Source organism: Heterodontus francisci, chromosome 24, assembly GCF_036365525.1.
Source record: "Heterodontus francisci isolate sHetFra1 chromosome 24, sHetFra1.hap1, whole genome shotgun sequence".
Classification (NCBI taxonomy): Eukaryota; Metazoa; Chordata; class Chondrichthyes; order Heterodontiformes; family Heterodontidae; genus Heterodontus; species Heterodontus francisci.
Genome location: NC_090394.1, coordinates 78569550 through 78590203, shown reverse-complemented (window position 1 = coordinate 78590203; position 20654 = coordinate 78569550). Strand labels below are relative to the sequence as shown.

Below are 20654 nucleotides of genomic sequence, written 5' to 3'. Positions count from 1 at the left end.
GAATGCACTGTCTGAGTGTAGGGAGGCAGGTTCAATCAAGGTTTCAAAAGGGAATTAGACAGTTATCTGAAAGGAAGAGTGTACAGGGAGAAGGCGGAGGAATGGCACCAGGTGAATTGTTCATTAGGAGAGCAGGCACGATGGGCCAAATGGCCTCTTTCTGCATTGTAACAACTCTGTAATTTTGTAGATGTACTCTTCTTTAGTGTAAATATGAAGCCCGACTAATCATCGTGTTATATCAACTATCAAACAACCCACAAAAATGTTAAACGAGTTGGTCCTTGCAGCACTGGCAGGGAGTCCTCCGATGCGGCAACGGCACTGTGTCCGGAGGACCGGAACACTGAGCGGAAGTGGACCCTCACTGCGTTTCACACCCAGCGGTCTGATTGGCGTCTCGTAACCAAGGGCAACAGCGGCTCGGCGGCCATTTTGTGCCGGTGTTTTTAAACCGTCGGACCGTTATTAAAAGGTGAGAGGCAGCCCGGGGGAAAACACAGGCCCGGGGGTAAAACACAGGCCCGGGGGGGGAAAACACAGGCCCGGGGGTAAAACACAGGCCCAGGGGGGAAAACACAGGCCCGGGGGTAAAACACAGGCCCGGGGGGGGGGGGTAAAACACAGGCCCGGGGGGTAAAACACAGGCCCGGGGGGTAAACACAGGCCCAGGGGGTAAACACAGGCCTGGGGGGTGGAACACAGGTCCAGGGCGGGGTGGTAACCCAAACCCAGAGGGATGTACATAGGCCTGAGGGACAAACACAGGCTGGGGGGCAGGGGGTGCAAACGCAGGACCTGGGTGGGTGATGGGGGAAAACACTGGCCTGGGGTGTACTGTTATGGGGATTGGGCATAGTTTGCATTTTTGCACAAAGGATAGTGGAACTCTCGAGTTCAATCCCCCAAAAGCTTGTTGATTCTGGGTGAATTTAAATTTCCAAGACAGATCAATAGATTTTTGTTGGATGAGAGTATCCAGGGATATTGAGCAAAGCTGGTTAAATCAAGTTGAGGTACAGATTAGCCACGATCAAACTGAATCGTTGAATGTGCTTGAGGGGCTGAATGGCCTCCTTCTGTTCCTTTGCTGCCATTTAATCCTCCTCCTTGATGCATTTTCTCGTTCCACTGATTATGAATTTACTCCTTGGTTAAATCTGCTTCTCTAACTGGAACAGGTTGTAAGATAAGAAGAACAGAGCTGATATGGAAAGATTTTTTTTCATTTATGGGTGCATGCATCTTCCATAGCCTGACTGGTTGGAGAGCCTGCGAGTGTGTCCTGTTATCCTGCATGGATTAAGAAATGTAAATGAACCAAACCACTTAATTGTTTCTGTTTTCAGACTCCTGCTACATGAGAAAACAGGTCCATGAATAAAAATGACTTCAAATAATAATCAGAAACCAGCACAGGTTGATGAAGGCAGCTGTGAGCTCCGGAGAACATTTGATAGCTCAACGATTGGTCGCGTTAATCTCAAATCATACTGGGATACGATATTCGCTCACGTTAAGGATGAGCTTCCCTCTATTGATTCAGACTTTTCATCAGTAAGTCTCAGCTTTGGAATCCCACAGTTAAAGTATTCTGACTGAATATAGGAGTGATTCCCTGAGCCTGCACTGATGGTGAGATACCTCGCCTGTCAGTAGCAGGTTGTGGGACAGTTGGCAGCACGCCCATGATTTCCTCATGTGCCCTGGTAGTGGGTAAAGTAGCTCGCTGCTGGAGTGGAAAATTTCAGCTCTAGTGTAAAGACCAACTGGTATTTCTGGTCAGCCAAGCAGCCAGAGCAGCAAGCATCGTGTGGTCAACGCTTCGGCGTTCTTAGGAGACAGTCCAGAAAAACGCAGGAAAAGACTGCAAGAGATGATGAGGGAGGTGGGGAGGGGAAAGAGTATTTTCTTTCTTTGTTTATTACAATTTATTGTCCATTTGGAAATTCGTTTTGGGTACATTGCTAACCCATCAAAAAAATTACATATGAATACTATCAATAAAAAGAAAGAAAATTACCCTATCACAAAAATGCATGTTAAAAACTAATTCCAATACATTAAACTAATCAATCAGTGAGTGCCATCATGACTGCATTTCCTCATCCATTCATCAAACTCCTGTTAAAAGTTCTTATACAGAAAGACACAAACGAGTTCAAGAACCAATTTGTCCTGCATCTAAGGGATTGTAGTCTTTTCCCTGAATGCATCCAACAGTAATACTGAGACAAGGGGTGATTCTCACTGTTCATAACACTCCTTACTTTTCGTCAAAATTCTTTGAGAGCAGATTTCATCAAGAAAAGTCTGCTCATCAAAACTGGTTTGACAATCTGTGTACCCTTAAAGAACCTCCAGGAGAGACATCCAAAAAGGATGACTGCAATGGAAACATATTAGCCAATGTAAAACGAGTTGTTGATTCCAATCACACATTTTGTGTTACCGCTCAAGACCAATTTTACCACCTAGACAGGATCTCAGAGTGGACGTAAGACTGAGTACCTCGGTGGGCTGTTACATTGTTTCATAACGTTCCTGCCTGTGAGAACTCTCATATTGCTTAGAACAATATACCTACCATTAACTGCACCCCATCTCCAATAACCACCATCCTCTCTAATCACACTGTGGAAGCAACTGGCAGAGTGATGTAGTTCCCCCACTTCTTATCGCAGTGACAGCTCATACTGGAGTATGGTTCTTTGAGGGGAAGCAGCCTTCTCCTACCATGGCTATTCTTCATGGTTGGAATAGACAGGGTGCGTTGGCAGGCTATTCAGCCATAGTAAGCCTCAGTGTTGGCCTTGACCAGTGTAGTACCGTTCACTTTAACCATTGCCCCATTTTGGTTTCTCAGACCTACAACCACTGATCTCCTCCTTGTGAATATCAGTACGAAGAATTCCGCACATCAACCCAACTCTTATTCTTCACCCTTACTGCACTCCAATCCAAACCCTCATAGAATCACAGAAAGTTTACGACACAGAAAGAGGCCACTTGGCCCATCGTGTCTGTGCCGGCTGTAAAACGAGCTACCCAGCCTAATCCTACTTTCCAGTATTTGATCTGTAGCTCTGCAGGTTATGGAACTTGAGGTGCATATCCAGATACCTTTTAAAAAATGAGTTGAGGGTTTCTGCCTCTACTACCCTTACAGGCAGAGTTCCAGACCTCCACCATTCTCTGGGTGAAAAAAACTTATCCTCATCTCCCCTTTAATCTTTCTACCAATCACTTTACATCTATGCCTCCTAGTCACTGACCTCTCTGCGAAGGGAAATAGGCCCTTCACATCCACTCTATCCAGGCCCTTCAAAATTTTCTGCATCTCAATCAAATCTCCCCTCAGTCTCCTCAGTTCCAAGGAGAGCAACCCCAGCCTATCCAATCTTTCCTCATAGCTGCATTTTTCCTGTCCTGGCAACATCCTCGTAAATCTCCTCTGTACCTTCTCTAGTGCAATTACATCCTTTCTGTAATGAGGTGACCAGAACCTCACAGTACTCAAGTTGTGGCCTAACTAATAATTTATACAGTTCCAGCAAAACCTCCCTGCTCTTGTATTCTATACCTCGGCTAATAAAAGAAAGGATTCCATATGTCTTAATCACCTTATTGACCTGTCCTGCTTCATTCGGGGATCTGTGGACATTCACTCCAAGGCCCCTCACTTCCGCGACACCTCTCAGTACTCTCCCATTAATTGTGTATTCCTTTGCCTTGTTTGACCTCCCCAAATGCATCACCTCACACTTCTCTGGGTTGAATTCCATTTGCCACTTTTCTGCCCACCTGTCCAGTCCATTGGAGAAGTTAGGACTGTTTTCTTTGGAGAAAAGAAGGCTGAGAGGTGATTTGATAGAGGTATTCAAAATCATGAGGGATCTGGACAGAGTAAATAGAGAGAAACTGTTCCCACTTGTGAAAGGATCAAGAATGAGAGGGCACAGATTTAAAGATTTGGTAAAAGAAGCAAAAGCGACATGAGGAAAAACATTTTCATGCAGCGAGTGGTTAAAGTCTGGAATGTGCTGCCTGAGAGTGTGGTGGAGGCAGGTTCAATTGAAGCATTCAAAAGGGTGTTAGACTGTTAAATGAGAAGGAAGAATGTTCAGGGTTATGGGGAGAAGGCAGGGGAGTGGCACGAGGTGAATTCCTCATTCGGAGAGCCAATGCAGACATGATGGGCTGAATGGCCTCTTTCTGCACTGTAACAATTCTGTGATTTATATCTTCCTGCACTAAAGCTATTCTCCTCGCTATCAATCCCACTGCCAATTTTTATGTCGTCTGCAAACTTCCTGATCATGCCCCCTACATTTATATCCAAATCGTTAATATATTCCACAAAAAGCAGGGGACCTGGTACGGAGCCCTGCGCAATGCTACTGGAAACTGGCTTCCAATCGCAAAAACACTCACCAACAATTGCCTTTTGTTTCGTGCCACTGAGCCAAGATTGTATCCAGCTTGCTACATTTCCCTGGATCCCATGGGCTTTTTTAAAATCAGTTTGCCATGTGGGACCTTGTCAAAAGCCTTGCTAAAATCCATGGCGACCACATCAACTACACTACCCTCATCAATGCTCCTTGTTACTTCAAAACATTCAATCAAGTTAGTCAGACACAATCTTCCCTTAACAAATCCACGCTGACCTATCCGATATTGATTAATCTGTGCCCTTCTAAATGACAGTTTATCCTGTCTCTCAGAATTGATTCCAAAAATTTGCCTACTACTGAGGTTAGACTGACTGGCCTATCCCTCACTCCTTTTTTAAACAAAGGTACAATGTTAGCAGTCCTCCAATTCTCCGGCACCACACCTGTATCCAGTGACGACTGGAAAATGATGATCAGACCGTCGACTATTTCCTCCCTGGTTTCTTTTACAGTCTGGGGTACATTTCATCTGGCCCTGGTGATTTATCCACTTTAAAGGTGCTAATCCCATTAATATTTTCTCCCTAGGTTTATCACATCCAATACTTCACTCTTCCTCCTTAATTACAATATCTGCATTGTCCCCCTTTTTTGTGAAGACAGATGCAAAGTATTCATTAAGAACCATACCAACATCTTCCAACCCTACACATTATCTTTTTGGTCTTTTATGGGCCCTACTCTTTCCTTAGTTATACTCTTGCTCTTAATGTATTCACAAAACATCTTTGGGTTCACCTTGATTTTGCTTGTCAATATTCTTTCATGTCCTCTCTTTGCTTTCCTAATTTCCTTTTTGATTTCACCCCTCCACTTAAATACTCCTCTCGGCTTTTTGTAGTATTGAGTTCTCGGTGTTGGACATAAGCTTTCCTTTTCTGCCTTATCTTACCCTGTAAGCTCTTTGACATCCAGGAGCACTACATTTGGCCGTCCCCTCCTTTTTCTTTGTGGGAACATGTTTATTCTGAAACCCTTGAATTTCCCCTTTGAATGCTTCCCACTGTTCTGACACTGATTTACCTTCAAGTAGAGTTTCCAGTCCACTTTCACTAAATCACTCCTCAGTTTAGTAAAATTGGCCTTGCCCCAATTGAGAACTCTAGCTCCTGTTCTATCTTTGTCCTTTTCTATAATTATGTTAAAACTGACTGAATTATGATCACTATCACCAAAATGCTCTTCCAATGCCACCCCTTCCACCTGCCCAGCTTCATTTCCTAAAACTAAGTCCAAAACTGTGCTCTTTCTTGTTGGACTTGCTACATATTGGCCAAAAAAGTTCTCCTGAATGCAACTCAAGAATTCTGCTCCCTCTATTCCTTTCACACTAAAACTATCCCAGTTAATATTGGGGTAGTTAAAATCCCCTACTATTACTGTCCTATTGTTTTTGCACTTCCCAGAGATTTGCCTAAATGTTTGCTCTTCTATCTCCCTCTGATTGTTTGGGGGTCTGTAGTACACTCCCAGCAGTGTGACTGCCCCTTTTTTGTTCCTTAGCTCAATCTATATGGCCTCATTTGAAGATCCTTCTAACATATCATCCCTCCTCACAGCTGTAATAGTTTCCTTGACCAAATTTGCCACTCCCCTTCCTTTTTCTATCCCCTCTCTATTGTGTCTGAAAACCCTGTAGCAGGAACGTTGAGCTTCCATTCCTGTCCCTGCTTAACCATGTTTCTGTATCATTTTTTGCACAGTCTGGTTCAGAAGACGGTGAGGTTGCTATTTTCCAGCGTGGTACCACAGGGCTAATTTCATACCTGCCCGAGGAACTGAAGGAGATATCACTCGACGACCCAGTTCTTGAGGTAAAATACAACTGTTCAACATGCATCCCTTAACATCCCTGCCCCATATCACACTGCCTGTGCTCTGCTCCATTTTATTTTACACTAGAATCTGGTTTAGAATTTTCATTGCAGGCAGTGCCTCAGCTCTGACTCAATTTCACTGATTCCATCTTGAGTCAATTTTGTTCACGTATGTGGCAGAATTCCAGCTCGCCCGACACTGCATTGATTTGAACTGTATGCAATCTCGGCTGCATATTGCAGTGCATGGGCTGATCATCTTTGTATTTGAGTCAGTTAAACAACAACTTTAACCTGTTACAGCTATTTACAGCTATTTTATTCATTAAAATGAATGCACTGCTGAGGCTGCCATTCACCAATGTCCATGAACTGCCACTACTAGCAGTCTGACAGCAGTCCAGTGTTGCACCTCCCCTGCCTCCCTTTCCCACAAGATTAGGATAAGTTGAATTTTTCAGGCGTAAGTAAAATCAGGTATATGTCATTCCGCTGGGTGAAATCTAGGATGGGAGCCGAATTGCAGAATCTTCTGAATTAAAGAACATTTGACTCTCACTATACTTTATATAGGACAGAAAGTGCAAGGTTCATGTCCTGGTGCAGAGCCTACATAGCACCAATACAGAATGAAGAATTGTGATTACTGTGTTGTAGTTCTTTCTCTGGCCCACGTTCATACCGACTGAGCCTTCCCATCCTATCGATTTATTTATTTAGAGATACAGCACTGAAACAGGCCCTTTGGCCCACCGAGTCTGTGCCGACCAACAACCACCCATTTATACTAACCCTACAGTAATCCCATATTCCCTACCACCTACCTACACTAGGGGCAATTTACAACAGACAATTTTACCTATATTCTGCAAGTCTTTGGCTGTGGGAGGAAACCGGAGCACCCGGCGAAAACCCACGCGGTCACAGGGAGAACTTGCAAACTCCGCACAGGCAGTACCCAGGTCCCTGCAGCTGTGAGGCTGCAGTGCTAACCACTGTGCCACCCCTAAATGTTTCTAAATGTTTTTCTCTACCTATCCTTGAAGTTTTAGCTCTGAAACATTAAATGTCCATCTTGGTGTCAATGTGAATGGTTTCTGAACATCCACAGGAATTGCTGGAATCTGCAAGATGCCCGCGTGAGGCTTGGGCGCAAGACTACAAGGAAAGACCATCTGATGGTCACCAGGACTTTAGGGGTGAAAAGTCAAGGCACTTGGAAAAATCAACTACCACTAATAAATGTATGGAGGCTGAAGCTGCTCCTTTAATTGGGAACAGTTTTGAATCACTGGGGCTACCAGCAGCTTTTATCACTGGTGAGAGTGAGAACTCACTGGACTTGGAAACGGAATCCAGGCCTGGTAAAAAAGAGCACCTTGTGGATCTAGGAAATAACGGTGGAGGAGAGCCACAATCATCCATTGCACACAAAGTCATTAGCAATAAGGAACAGAAAAGCCTAAGGTGTCAAGCCAGTGGAGATAGGAATTTAGATTACTGCTGTATCCCAACCAAAACAACAACTGGACTTTCAGAATTAACAACTGGAGTTGTTAAACAAAAGGAGTTTATCCAAAATATCACAGAAAACACCCCAGACACTGTCCTGGACAAGGCAACATCTATTGAAAGACATTTAATGAATTCCAGTAGCGATCAGGAGTGTATACAAGTGTCAAAGGAAAGGCTAAGCAGAGGGGTGTCAACATGTACTGGACAGCACACCCACAGACCACCTATACTGTCTTTCGAGGTGAGTTGATTAACATTCTCCTCTTCTATTGACACATGTGCTTCTTTAAGATGTTCTGGAAGAGGGCAGGGTGGTGCAGAGCTGGAATACTGACTATAACGGATTTGGTACAAGGTACCTACTGCCCTTTCACCTCTAGGTAAGATCCCAACTAGATAAAAGGATTATGGTGCCTGTTGGGTTTTTTAAACATGCAGACCAGGTATGAATTAAGAGACAGCATGAATTGGTCTCAGGACTGTCCCCTCACTGGTACATTATCTGAGCTGTGTGCCAGCGAGGAGGAGTCCAGGCACTTGGGTCCTACACAGCTTCCTCCAGTACTGGTCAGTAACGAGCTTGACCTTTAGGTTTATCTGCTAGGTTAGTGCTATCCAACATTGATGCCAAATGAGTGATGGGAGCATCCAGTTCTCTGGCTGACAGTCATCTGATCTCCTCGTCACCTCCACCAACAGCATTAAGTGAACTCTGAAGTGATCTTCACTGCTCCAGCCCTGGCACCAATATCAGTCTCAGATGACAAAGTCTTCCTAACGTATGTCCTCTGCCACTGAAAGCTGCCCTCAGACTGTATTATTTAAACAGATGCTCTCATTTAATTTTAAATCTCCTAATATTTGTGTGAGCTGACCAGCTGACTTCTAGCTGCTGTTGAACTTGTTTGTAGTGTATAGAGCAAGTAGACCTGGATGGGATCCTGAAGAGTCTGCAACAGGTGGAAACCTGCAGGAGTGATATTGAGGACGTGATGAATAGAACTTGGTCTGCTTCAGGTAAGTAGAGATTAAATTCTCATTCACTTCTTTACAATCTATTAAAATTTGCTGTCTCCCCATTGCCTCTGGCAATCTGTTCACCATTACCATCTTGCTTCAACCATGGAACAAGATATTCCGACCTGTATTCATCAGGGTGGGACACTCTAGGGGGCGGGGAAGCAGTCTCGCTACAAACCGTCCTCACCGGCATCATAGAGTTTGGGGTGGATTCCGCCATTCTCCCTACAGCAGGAATCTGAGCTATTTGGGACACTCATTACAGTTTAGCCTACTCCAGCTGAATTTGACTTGGTATTCCCCATTGTGTCTCTTTACTGCGAGAAGGTTCAGCCTGTGACTGCACTCAGTAACACTGCCAAAAATAAACCAATAGAAAGACAATTCATCACAGTGTGTTGGAGAGAATAGCACTCCCCACATAGCTAAGAGACCAAGTTGCACTTCACCTGAACAAGAAAATCTCAAAGCTTTGATGGCAGGACAGAAACCCAGCAGACACTGACACAGTGGGTATGCATGTCAGTGTACCCTTAACACCACTGCTGGTCTGTGGAGTGGTGTGGAAACTCGGCAGTTTGGTAGCTCAGTGTACCATCTGCTCGGTTTAGGAACAGGTAGAGACCGTTTAGCCCCTTGAGCCTGTTTCCACCATTCAATGAGATTGTGTCCCTTAATACCTTTGGATAAAAAAAATCTCCTATCTCAGTTTTAAAAATTATAATTGACAGATCATCAGTTGCGGTTTTGCAGAAGAGAATTCCAAACTTCTACCACACTTTTGTATGAAGGGTTTCCTAATTTCACACCTGAAAGGTCTGTCTCTAATTTTCAGACTATGTCCCCTTAATCGTAGATTCTCCAACTAGTGGAAATAGTTTCTCTCTGTCTTGCCTATTTATTCCCCTTAATATCTTGAAAACTTTGACCAAATCACCCCTAAACCTTCTAAATGCCAGGGAATACAACCCTAGTTTGAGTAATCGCTCCTCGTAATTTTACCCTTGGAGTCCAGGTATCATTCTGATAAATAAAAGCAAAATACTGCAGATGCTGGAAATCAGAAATAAAAACAGAAAGTGCTGGAAATACTCAGCAAGTCTGGCAGCGTGTGAAGAGAGAAACATAGTTAATGCTTCAGGTCTGTGACCTTTCATCAGAACTGATGAAAGGTCACAGACCTGAAACATTATTCTGATAAACCTATTCTGCACTCCCTCCAAGACCCATATATCCTAACTTGGGTGTGGTGCCCAGTACTGCAGGCGTGGTCTAACCCAGACTTTGTATAGCTGAAACATGACTTCTACCCCCGTGTTTTCTAGTCCTCTAGATGCAAAGGCCAGCATTCCATTAGCTTTTTAGATTATTGATGAACACTATATATGTCAGTATATTGTAGCCTGACAGCAATTGCACTGAAGCATTTTTAAAAAGTAGAAACTATTTTTCCTGGAGTTCACCATGTGCTTGATTTGAGCAGTCTCCCCGGATCCTCCAAATCAGCCATTCTCATCGGGATTGTGCTCTGAGCTTGCGAAACAGCTTTGTGGGGGTGAATTTAATTTTTCTGGTGAATGTACTGATTAAGGTGAGGAGTGAAAAACTTTCTTTAAATACTTTAAACATTCAGTGTGAGTGTTGAGTAGTCCCAGGTCGGGGATTGGCTGAATCAGGTACAGGCGAATGCTTCCTTTACACCCACTGTAACATACCTTCATCCCATATATTTAGAGAGGGTGCATTTAACTTGCTGCATGTTAAGGATACATGGCTGATTTATTTTAGTTCATTAATATGGGTTAAGACTTTGATTTACCCACTGTAAAGTTACAACAGCTGAGAACATTTCCTGGGTAACTGCACATGCTTGGTTACCGCTAAGAATGCAGAGCTTCCCTCAGCTCGAAGCTGTGAAGAACCATACCCGAATGGGACTGTCTGAGTTTCACCTTAACTAGCTTTTGTACAACTGCTTGTTTTATTGTGTCAAAGGAAATGCAGATCTGCACATAGTGTAACAGCATAGTTCACTGAGAGATTCTCACTTTGCTATGCAGTATCTTCTCGTGTTAATAGTGAGCAGAGCCTTATGGAACAACTCACCTTGCTGTCTGTCAAGCAGTCAGGAGGAGCTGTCACGTTGAATAACCAAACACCAGTGTATAATGGAGAGCACCAGTCCGAGAGGCCGAAATGGACCAGGTTTAATGGAGGCAGAACTGATAACCTCAAATATTTCCTGAGGTATAAAACAAGTTACTGTATAATGCGTGTTTGCTTAATGTTAAAATTATGGTTTCAGCAATTGTGCTTTGGTTTAAAATCAGAGAATGGGAATTAAAAACAAAACCACTCGACAATCATTAGGGACTGGGATAATCGAAATGTTAAAAATGAATAAATGAAGTTCATGCCGAACAGTATGTACTATCTCATTCAGTGGTTAATAAAGTAACTAAAGAACTGCCTCATTGTGTTTTCAGAATATCTCAAAGAGTCAATTAATTTGTTTTGAACTTCAGAGTACTTGTAGGCAGAAGTTGGGACTGTTTTCCTTGGAGAAGAGAAGGCTAAGTGTAGATTTGATAGAGGTATTCAAAATCACGAGGGGTCTGGACAGAGTAGATAGGGAGAAACTATTCCCACTAAGGACGAGAGAGCACAGATTTAAGATAGGGCGGCACAGTGGCGCAGTGGTTAGCACCGCAGCCTCACAGCTCCAGGGACCCGGGTTCGATTCCGGGTATTGCCTGTGTGGAGTTTGCAAGTTCTCCCTGTGTCTGCGTGGGTTTTCTCCGGGTGCTCCGGTTTCCTCCCACATGCCAAAAGACTTGCAGGTTGATAGGTAAATTGGCCATTATAAATTGTCACTAGTATAGGTAGGTGGTAGGGAAATATAGGGACAGGTGGGGATGTTTGGTAGGAATATGAGATTAGTGTAGGATTAGTATAAATGGGTGGTTGATGGTCGGCACAGACTCGGTGGGCCGAAGGGCCTGTTTCAGTGCTGTATCTCTAATCATAATCGGCAAGAGAAGCGATGGTGACATGAAGTAAAACTTTATCATGCAGCAAGTGATTAGGATCTGGAACATACCAGAAATGTTGGGGAACACAGGGTTTAGTGAGAGGGAGGAACTGAAGGAAATCAGTATTAGTAGAGATATGGTGTTGGGGAAATTAATGGGATTGAAGGCCGATAAATCCCCAGGGCCTGATGGTATGCATCCCAGAGTACTTAAGGAAATGGCCCGAGAAATAGTGATGCATTAGTGGTCATCTTCCAAGATTCTATAGACTCTGAAACAGTTCCTACAGATTGGAGCAAAAACAAGAAATGCTGGATTCACTCAGCAGGTCTGGCAGCATCTGTGGAAAGAGAAGCAGAGTTAACGTTTCGGGTCAGTGACCCTTCTTCGGAACTACTACAGATTGGAGGGTAGCTAATGTAACCCCACTATTTAAAAAGGGAGGTAGAGAGAAAACAGGGAATTATAGACCAGTCAGCCTGATGTCGGTAGTGGGGAAAATTCTAGAGTCCATAATCAAAGATTTTATAGCAGATCACTTGGAGAACAGTGGTAGAATCGGACAGAGTCAGCATGGATTTATGAAAGGGAAATCATGCTTGACAAATCTACTAGAATTCTTCGAGGATGTAACTAGTAGAGTTGATGAGGGGGAGCCAGTGGATGTGGTTTATTTGGACTTTCAGAAGGCTTTCGACAAAGTCCCACATAAGAGGTGAGCATGTAAAATTAAAGCGCATGGGATTGGGGGTAGTGTATTGCGATGGATAGAAAATTGGTTGGCAGACAGGAAACAAAGAGTAGGAATAAATGGGTCTTTTTCCAAATGGCAGGCAGTAGCTAGTGGGGTACTGCAGGGATCGGTGCTAGGACCCCAGCTATTTACAATATATATTAATGATTTCGATGAGGGAACTAAATGTAATATCTCCAAATTTGCAGATGACACAAAACTGGGTGGGAGGGTGAGGTGTGAGGAGGATGCAGAGAGGCTTCAGGGTGATTTGGACAAGTTGAGTGAGTGGGCAAATACATGGCAGATGCAGCATAATGTGGATAAATGTGAGGTTATCCACTTTGGTAGCAAAAACAGGAAGGCAGATTATTATCTGAACGGCTATAAACTGAGAGAGGGGAATATGTTCTCGCACAGCAGTCGCTGAAGGTAAGCATGCAGGTGCAACAGGCAGTAAAAAGGGCAAATGGCATGTTGGCCTTCATAGCGAGAGGATTCGAGTACAGGAGAAGGGATGTCTTGCTGCAATTATACAGGGCCTTGGTGAGGCCACACCTGGAATATTGTATGCAGTTTTCGTCTCCTTGTCTGGGGAAGGATGTTCTTGCTGTCGAGGGAGTGCAGCGAAGGTTTACCAGACTGATTCCTGGGATGGTGGGACTGACGTATGAGGAGAGATTTGAGTCGGTTAGGATTATATTCGCTGGAGTTCAGAAGAGTGAGGGGGGTCTCATTAGAAACCTATAAAATTCTAACAGGACTTGACAGGGTAGATGCAGGAAGGATGTTCCCGATGATGGGGGAGTCCAGAACCAGGGGTCATAGTCTCAAGATACAGGGTAAACCTTTCAGGACTGAGATGAGGAGAAATTTCTTCACCAGAGATTGGTGAGCCTGAGGAATTCGCTACCACAGAAAGCAGTTGAGGCCAAAACATTGCATGTTTTCAAGAAGGAGTTAGATATAGCTCTTGGGGCGAAAGGGATCAAAGGATATGGGGTGAAAGCGGGAACAGGCTCCTGAGTTGGATGATCAACCATGATCGTAACGAATGGTGGAGCAGGCTCGAAGGGCCGATTGGCCAACTCCTGCTCCTATTTTCTATATTTCTATGGAATGCACTGCCAGAGAGTGTGGTGGAGGCAGATTCAATTGAGGCATTCAAAAGGGAATTAGATCGTTATCTGAAAAGGAAGAATGTGCAGAGTTACAGGGAGAAGGCAGGGGAATGGCTCATTTGGAGAGCCAGTGCAGACACGATGGGCCAAATGGCCTCCTTCTGTGCTATACAATTCTGTGTATCAATAAGACCAATTTGCACACAACAAACTCTCACAAACAGCAAATGAGAAAATGCCAAATTAATCTTTTTTTTGGGTGCTGTTGGTTGAGGGAAGACAATTGGCCAAGACACCGAGAGAATCCCTCTTTCTCTTTGAATAGTGCCATGTGATCTTTTATATTCATAATGTTCTGAAAGACAGATTGTATTTCTCGAGTGCCAAATCATTTCTCTGGGAAACCAGAACTGTTCTAGAAACCGCATTCCGTCAAAGTTATGATGGTGGAATGGGAGCAACACCAAGAAATTTCCCAGCCATGATTTCAGATTTACTGCATAGGAGGTGTATTTGTTACTTCATGGTATAACTTCTTGTTAAAAAATGGCCTTATTCTGGCCTCAGAAGAAATAGAATCGGTTTGGGTGGAAATTAGGAATAGCAGGAGTCAGAAAACATTGGTGGGAGTAGTTTACAGGCCCCTAACAGTAGTTATATTATTAGACAGAACAGTAAATGGGAAATTATTAGCGTGTAAAAAAGGTAATGTATTAATTGTGGAGGACTTTTAATCTGCATATAGACTGGGACAATCACATTGGCAACAATGGTCTAGAAGATGAATTTGTAGAATGCTTTTGGGACAGTTTCTTGGAGCAATGCATTTTAGAACCGACTAGGAATAAAGTTGTCATAGATCTCGTATTGTGTAATGAAGCAGGGTTAATAAGCAATGTCATTGTAAAAGCTCCATTGGGAAATAGTGATCATAGTACCATTGAATTTCATGTTAAGTTTGACAGTGACACATTTCAATCACAAACAAGAATTTTAACGCCAATTACAAAGGTACGAGGGGAGAACTGGCTAAGGTTAATTGGGTAAATAGACTGGAAGGTATGGCAGTAAATGAACAGTGGGAACATTTAAAGAAACAATTCAAAGGGTTCAGCAAATGTACATTCCATTCAAAAACAAAAACTCATCAAGAAAGACCCATCCGTGGCTCACTCAGGAAGTTGAGAGCATTAGACTAAAAGAAGAGGCTTACAACTTTGCAAAAAATAGTAGCAAGTCTGAGAATTGGGAGTGTTTTAGAAACCAGCAAAGGGCCACCAAAAAGTTGATAAAAAGGGAAAAAATAGAATATGAGAGTAAACTAGCCAGCAATATAAAAACAGATTGTAAGAGCTTTTATAAGTACATAAGTAGCTAAAGTAGACGTTGGTCCTTTAGAGGCAGAGACAGGAGAAATCATCGTGGGGAATGAGGAAATGGCAGAGGCATTGAACAAATATTTTGTGTCTGTCTTCACAGTAGAAGAAACAAGTTCCATACCAGAAATAGGCAGTAACCTAGGGGCTAAAAAGAGTGAGGACATTCAGGAAATTGATATCAGCCGAGAAAATGTATTGGAGAAACTTGAGGGACTAAAATCTGACAAGTCCCCAGGGCCGGATGTCCTACACTCTAGGATTCTAAAAGAGATAGCTGCAGAGATAGTGGATGCGCTGGCTATGATTTTCCAGAATTCCTTAGATTCAGGAATGGTCCCGTCAAATTGGAAGTTGCCAAATGTTACACCGCTTTTCAAGAAAGGAGGTAGAAAGAAAACAGGGAACTACAGCCAGTTAGCCTAACATCAGTCATTGGGAAGATGCTGGAAACTATTATTAAAGAAGTCTTAACATTACACTTGGAAAAGCATAGTATGATTAGAACAAGTCAGCATGGTTTTATCAAACGGAGATCCTGTTTGACAAATTTATTCGAATTTTTTGAGGATGTAACTAGTAGGGTAAGTAAAGGGGAACCAGTAGATGGAGTATACCTGGATTTTCAAAAGGCATTTGATAAGGTGCCATATAAAAGATTAACAGTCAAGATAAGGGCTCATGGTGTTGATGATAATATATCAGCATGGATAGAGCATTGGTTAACAGACAGGAAGCAGAGAGTGGGCATAAATGGGGCATTTTCAAGTTGGCAGGCAGTGAATGGTGGGGTGCCACAAGGATAAGTGCTGGGGCCTCAGCTATTTACACTATATTAATGAGTTGGATGAAGAGACAAAGAGTAATGTATCTAAGTTTGCTGATGCTACAAAGCTTGGTGGAAAGGTATGCTGCGGGGAGGATGTAGAGAGGCTGCAAAGAGATATAGGCAGGTTTAGTGAGTGGGCAAGAAGAATGCAAATGGAGTATAATGTAGAGAAGTGTGAAGTCATTCACTTTGGTCGTAAAAATAGAAAAGCAGAATATTTTTTAAAAGGTGTGAAACTGGTAAGTGTTAATGTTCAGAGAGACTTGGGGCTACTTGTACAAGGTATGCGCAAAGTTAACATGCAGGTATAGCAGGCTACTGGGAAGACAAATGGCATGTTGACCTTTATTACAAGGGGATTGGAGTTTTTAAAAAATTCATTCATGGGATGTGGGCGTCGCTGGCTAGGCCAGCATTTATTGCCCATCCCTAATTGCCCTTGAGAAGGTGGTGGTGAGCTGTCTTCTTGAACCGTGCAGTCCATGTGGGTTAGGTACACCCACAGTGCTGTTAGGAAGGGAGTTCCAGGATTTTGACCCAGCGACAGTGAAGGAATGGCGATATAGTTCCAAGTCAGGATGGTGTGTGACTTGGAGGGGAACATGCAGGTGATGGTGTTCCCATGTATTTGCTGCCCTTGTCCTTCTAGTTAGTAGAGTCGTGGGTTTGGAAGGTGCTGTATCCTAAGGAGTCTAGGTACATTGCTGCAGTGCATCTTGTAGATGGTACACACTGCTGCCACTGTGCGTCGGTGGTGGAGGGAGTGAATGTTTGTAGATGGGGTGCCAATCAAGCGGGCTGCTTGGTCCTGGATGGTGTTGAGCTTCTTCAGTGTTGTTGGAGCTGCATCCATCCAGGCAAGTGGAGAGTATTCCATCACACTCCTGACATGTGCCTTGTAGATTGTGGACAGGCTTTGGAGGGTCAGGAGGTGAGTTACTCGCCGCAGGATTCCTAGCCTCTGACCTGTTCTTGTAGCCTCGGTATTTATATGGCTACTCCAGTCCAGTTTCTGGTCAATGGTAGCCACTAGGATATTGATAGTGGGGGATTCAGCGATGGTAATGCCATTGAATGTCAAGGAGAGATGGTTAGATTTTGTCTTGTTGGAGATGGTCATTGCCTGGCACTTGTGTGGCGCGAATGTTACTTGCCACTTATCAGCCCAAGCCTGGAGATTGTCCAGGTCTTGCTGCATTTCTAAACAGACTGCTTCAGTATCTGAGGAGTCTCGAATGGTGCTGAACATTGTGCAATCATCAGCGAACATCCCCACTTCTGACCTTATGATTGAAGGAAGGTCATTGATGAAGCAGCTGAAGATGGTTGGGCCTAGGACACTACCCTGAGGAACTCCTGCACTGATGTCCTGGAGCTCAGATGATTGACCTCCAGCAACCACAATCATCTTCCTTTGCGTTAGGTATGACTCCTGCCAGCAGAAGGTTTTCCCCCTGATTCCCATTGACCTTAGTTTTGCTAGGGCTCCTTGATGCCATACTCGGTCAAATGCTGCCTTGATGTCAAGGGCAGTCACTCTCACCTCACCTCTTGAGTTCAGCTCTTTTGTCCATGTTTGAACCAAGCTGTAATGAGGTCAGGAGCTGAGTGGCCCTGGCGGAACCCAAACTGAGCATCACTGAGCAGATTATTTCTAAGCAAGTGCCGCTGGATGGCACTGTTGATGACACCTTCTATCACTTTACTGATGATTGAGAGTAGGCTGATGGGGCGATAATTGGCCGGGTTAGATTTGCCCTGCCTTTTGTGTACAGGACATACCTGGGCAATTATCCACATTGCAGGGTAGATGCCAGTGTTGTAGCTGTACTGGAACAGCTTGGCTGGGGGCGCGGCAAGTTCTGGAGCACAGGTCTTCAGTACTATTGGCGGAATATTGTCAGGGCCCATAGCCTTTGCAGTATCCAATGCCATCAGTCGTTTCTTGATATCACGCGGAGAGAATCGAATTGGCTGAAGTCTGGCATCTATGATGCTGGGGACTTCAGGAGGAGGAAAAAAGTACAGGAATAAAGAAGTCTTACTAAAATTGTACAGGGCTTTGGTGAGACCGCACCTGGAATACTGTGTGCAGTTTTGGTCTCCACATTTAAGAAAGGATATACTTGCATTGGAGGCGGTGCAGCGAAGATTTACTAAATTGGTCCCTGGGATGAGGTGGTTGTCCTGTGATGAAAGGCTGAGTAAATTGGACATATATTCTCTGGAGTTTAGAAGAATGAGAGGTGATCTATTTGAGACCTACAAGATTCTGGAAGGGCTTGCTAGGTTCGAAGCTGAGAGATTGTTCCCACTGGTCAGGGAATCTAGAACACGGGAACACAGTCTCAGGATAAGGGGCCAATCATTCAGGACTGAGATGAGGAGAAATGACTAAACTCAAAGGGTTGTGAATCTTTGGAATTCTCTACCCCAGAGAGTTGTGGATGCTCCATCATTGAATACATTTAAGGCTGGGATAGATAGATTTTTGGTCTCGCTGGGAATCAAGGGATATGGGGAGCGGGCAGGAAAGTGGAATTGAATCCCAAGATCAGCCATGATCGTATTGAATGGCGGAGCAGGCTCGATGGGCCGTATGCTGTACTCCTGCTCCTATTTCTTATGTTCTTGTGTAACCTTTTCTGTTCTCTCATTTCATGCTCTTAGTCCTGAAGCAAACACATGTACCAGGTGGATGGGAGAAAAACTGACAATGAAAAAGGCTTCTGAACCTCAAACTGTTTTCATTGACCTACGGAACTGGGAGCAGCAACGAAGCACGTCACAGACAGGCTGCAGAGACAGTAAGGAGAAGCTTACATGTCTGCAGAATGAAAGGTAATGAGCAGTAATCCAGGGTGAGATGCTGTAAATGTGTTTAGAAAGAAGTATTCAGTCTATTATAAATAACAGGTTTGCTCCATTGGTTCCCACTGTAGATGGGCTGCATCCTATGTAGATGGGCTGCATACTCTGTGAATTCTGAATACCGAAATATAAGACTTGACTAATTTGCTGGAATTTTTTGATGAGGTAACAGAGAGAGTTGATGAGGGCAATGCTATTGATGTGGTTTATATGGACTTCCAAAAGGCATTTGATAAAATGCCACAAAACAGACTTTTGAGCAACGTTATAGCTCATGGAATAAAAGGGACAATAGCAACATTTGTACAAAATTGACTGAGTGACAGGAAGCAGAGAGTAGTGGTTAATGGATGTTTTTTGGGCTGGAGGAAGGTTTGTAGTGGAGTTCCCCAGATATCGGTATTAGGACCCTCGCTGTTCCTAATATATATTAATGACCTAGATCTTGGGGTATAGGGCACAATTTGAAAATTTGCAGATGATATGAAACTTGGAAGCATTGTGAACTGTGAGGAGGATAGTGTAGAACTTCAAAAGAACATAGACAGGTTGGTGGAATGGGTGGACATGTGGAAGATAAAATGCAGAGAAGTGTGAATTGATTCATTTTGGTAGGAAGAATGTGGAGAGACGATATAAAATAAAGGGTACAATTCTAAAGAGGGTGCAGGAACAGAGGTGTATGTGTGCATAAGTAATTGAAGGTAGAAGGACAGGTTGAGATAGAGGCCTCCGACCCAACTCGATGGGACCCGATGACGTGACAGGTTCGGGTCGGGTTGGGTCGGGCCCATCTTCAGGGTATGGCTTTCGGCTCGGATTGTGTTGGGCCGAGTCCAGGTCGAGTTGAGTTGGGTCGGGTCGGGCTGGACACACACGTTAAGTGCTCTGCTGGTAAGTATTGAAATTAAAAAACTTACCTGAGCTGGGAGTCCGGAACAAAACTGAGTCTGTGCAGTGAGCGGGCGATGTCACTATGACGTCCTTGCGCATGTGCTGCAGCTTCGCGGAGCTTCCCAGTCGGAAGGTAGGTAAAGGGCTGGTTGGGTTGGGCTGGGGTCAGGTCATGCCAGGCTGGGCTCGGGGCAAAATCGGAGGGACTTGGGCCGTGTCGGCTGTGGTTCGGTGGGATTCGGGTGGGGTTCTTTTTTCCCGACCTGAGCAGGCCTCTGGGTTGAGAGTGCAGTTAATAAAGCATACAGTATCCTAGGCTTCATTAATAGGGGCATAGAGAACAAAAGAAAGGAAGTTATGTTAAACTTATGTAGAGCACTGGTTTGGCCTCAACTGGAGTATTGCATCCAGTTCTAGGTGCCACACTTTAGGAAAGATGTGAAGGCATTAGAGCGCAGAAAAGATTCACGAGAATTTTTGTTTTATTCTTTGACGGGATGTGGGCATCACTGGCTTGGCCAGCATTTATTGACCATTCCTGATTGCACTTGAAAATGTGGTGGTGTGCTGCCTTCTTGAATCGCTACAGTTCGTGTGGTGTAGGTACACCCACAGTTAGGAAGGGAGTTCCAGGATTTTGACCCGTCGACAGTGAAGGAACAGCGATATAGTTCCAAGTCAGGATGGTGTGTGGCTTGGTGGGAAACTGCAGGTGGTGGTGTTCCCATGTAACTGCTGCCCTTGTCCTTCTAGGTAATAAAGGACATGAATTCGGAAGGTGCTGTCGAAGGAGGTGTGGTGCATTGCTGCAGTGCATCTTGTAGATGGTGCACACTGCTGCCACTGTGTGTCGGTGGTGGAGGGAGTGAATGTTGAAGGTGGTAAATGGAGTACCAATCAAACAGGCTCCTTTGTCTTGGATGGTGTTGAGCTTCTTGAGTGTTGTTGGAGCTGCACCCATCCGGGCAATTGGAGAGTATTCCATCACA

The 20654-nt window shown here is 44.1% G+C and overlaps 1 protein-coding gene across 2 annotated transcripts in view; it reads left to right on the top strand.

Annotated features, from left to right (window-relative positions):
- Positions 1-375: 375 nt before the first annotated feature.
- LOC137383584 (dynein axonemal assembly factor 8) overlaps positions 376-20654 on the top strand; it is a 106602-nt gene continuing 86323 nt past the window's right edge. Inside the window, exons 1-7 of one of the 2 annotated variants that reach the window (XM_068056731.1) lie at positions 376-475; positions 1350-1557; positions 6161-6271; positions 7386-8030; positions 8701-8806; positions 10870-11056; positions 18571-18741. In XM_068056731.1, coding sequence (XP_067912832.1) covers positions 1387-1557; positions 6161-6271; positions 7386-8030; positions 8701-8806; positions 10870-11056; positions 18571-18741 — 1391 coding nt within the window. In that variant the 5' untranslated portion in view covers positions 376-475; positions 1350-1386. The remainder of the gene's footprint in view (positions 476-1349; positions 1558-6160; positions 6272-7385; positions 8031-8700; positions 8807-10869; positions 11057-18570; positions 18742-20654) is intronic. The other variant, XM_068056732.1, reaches the window with a different exon arrangement.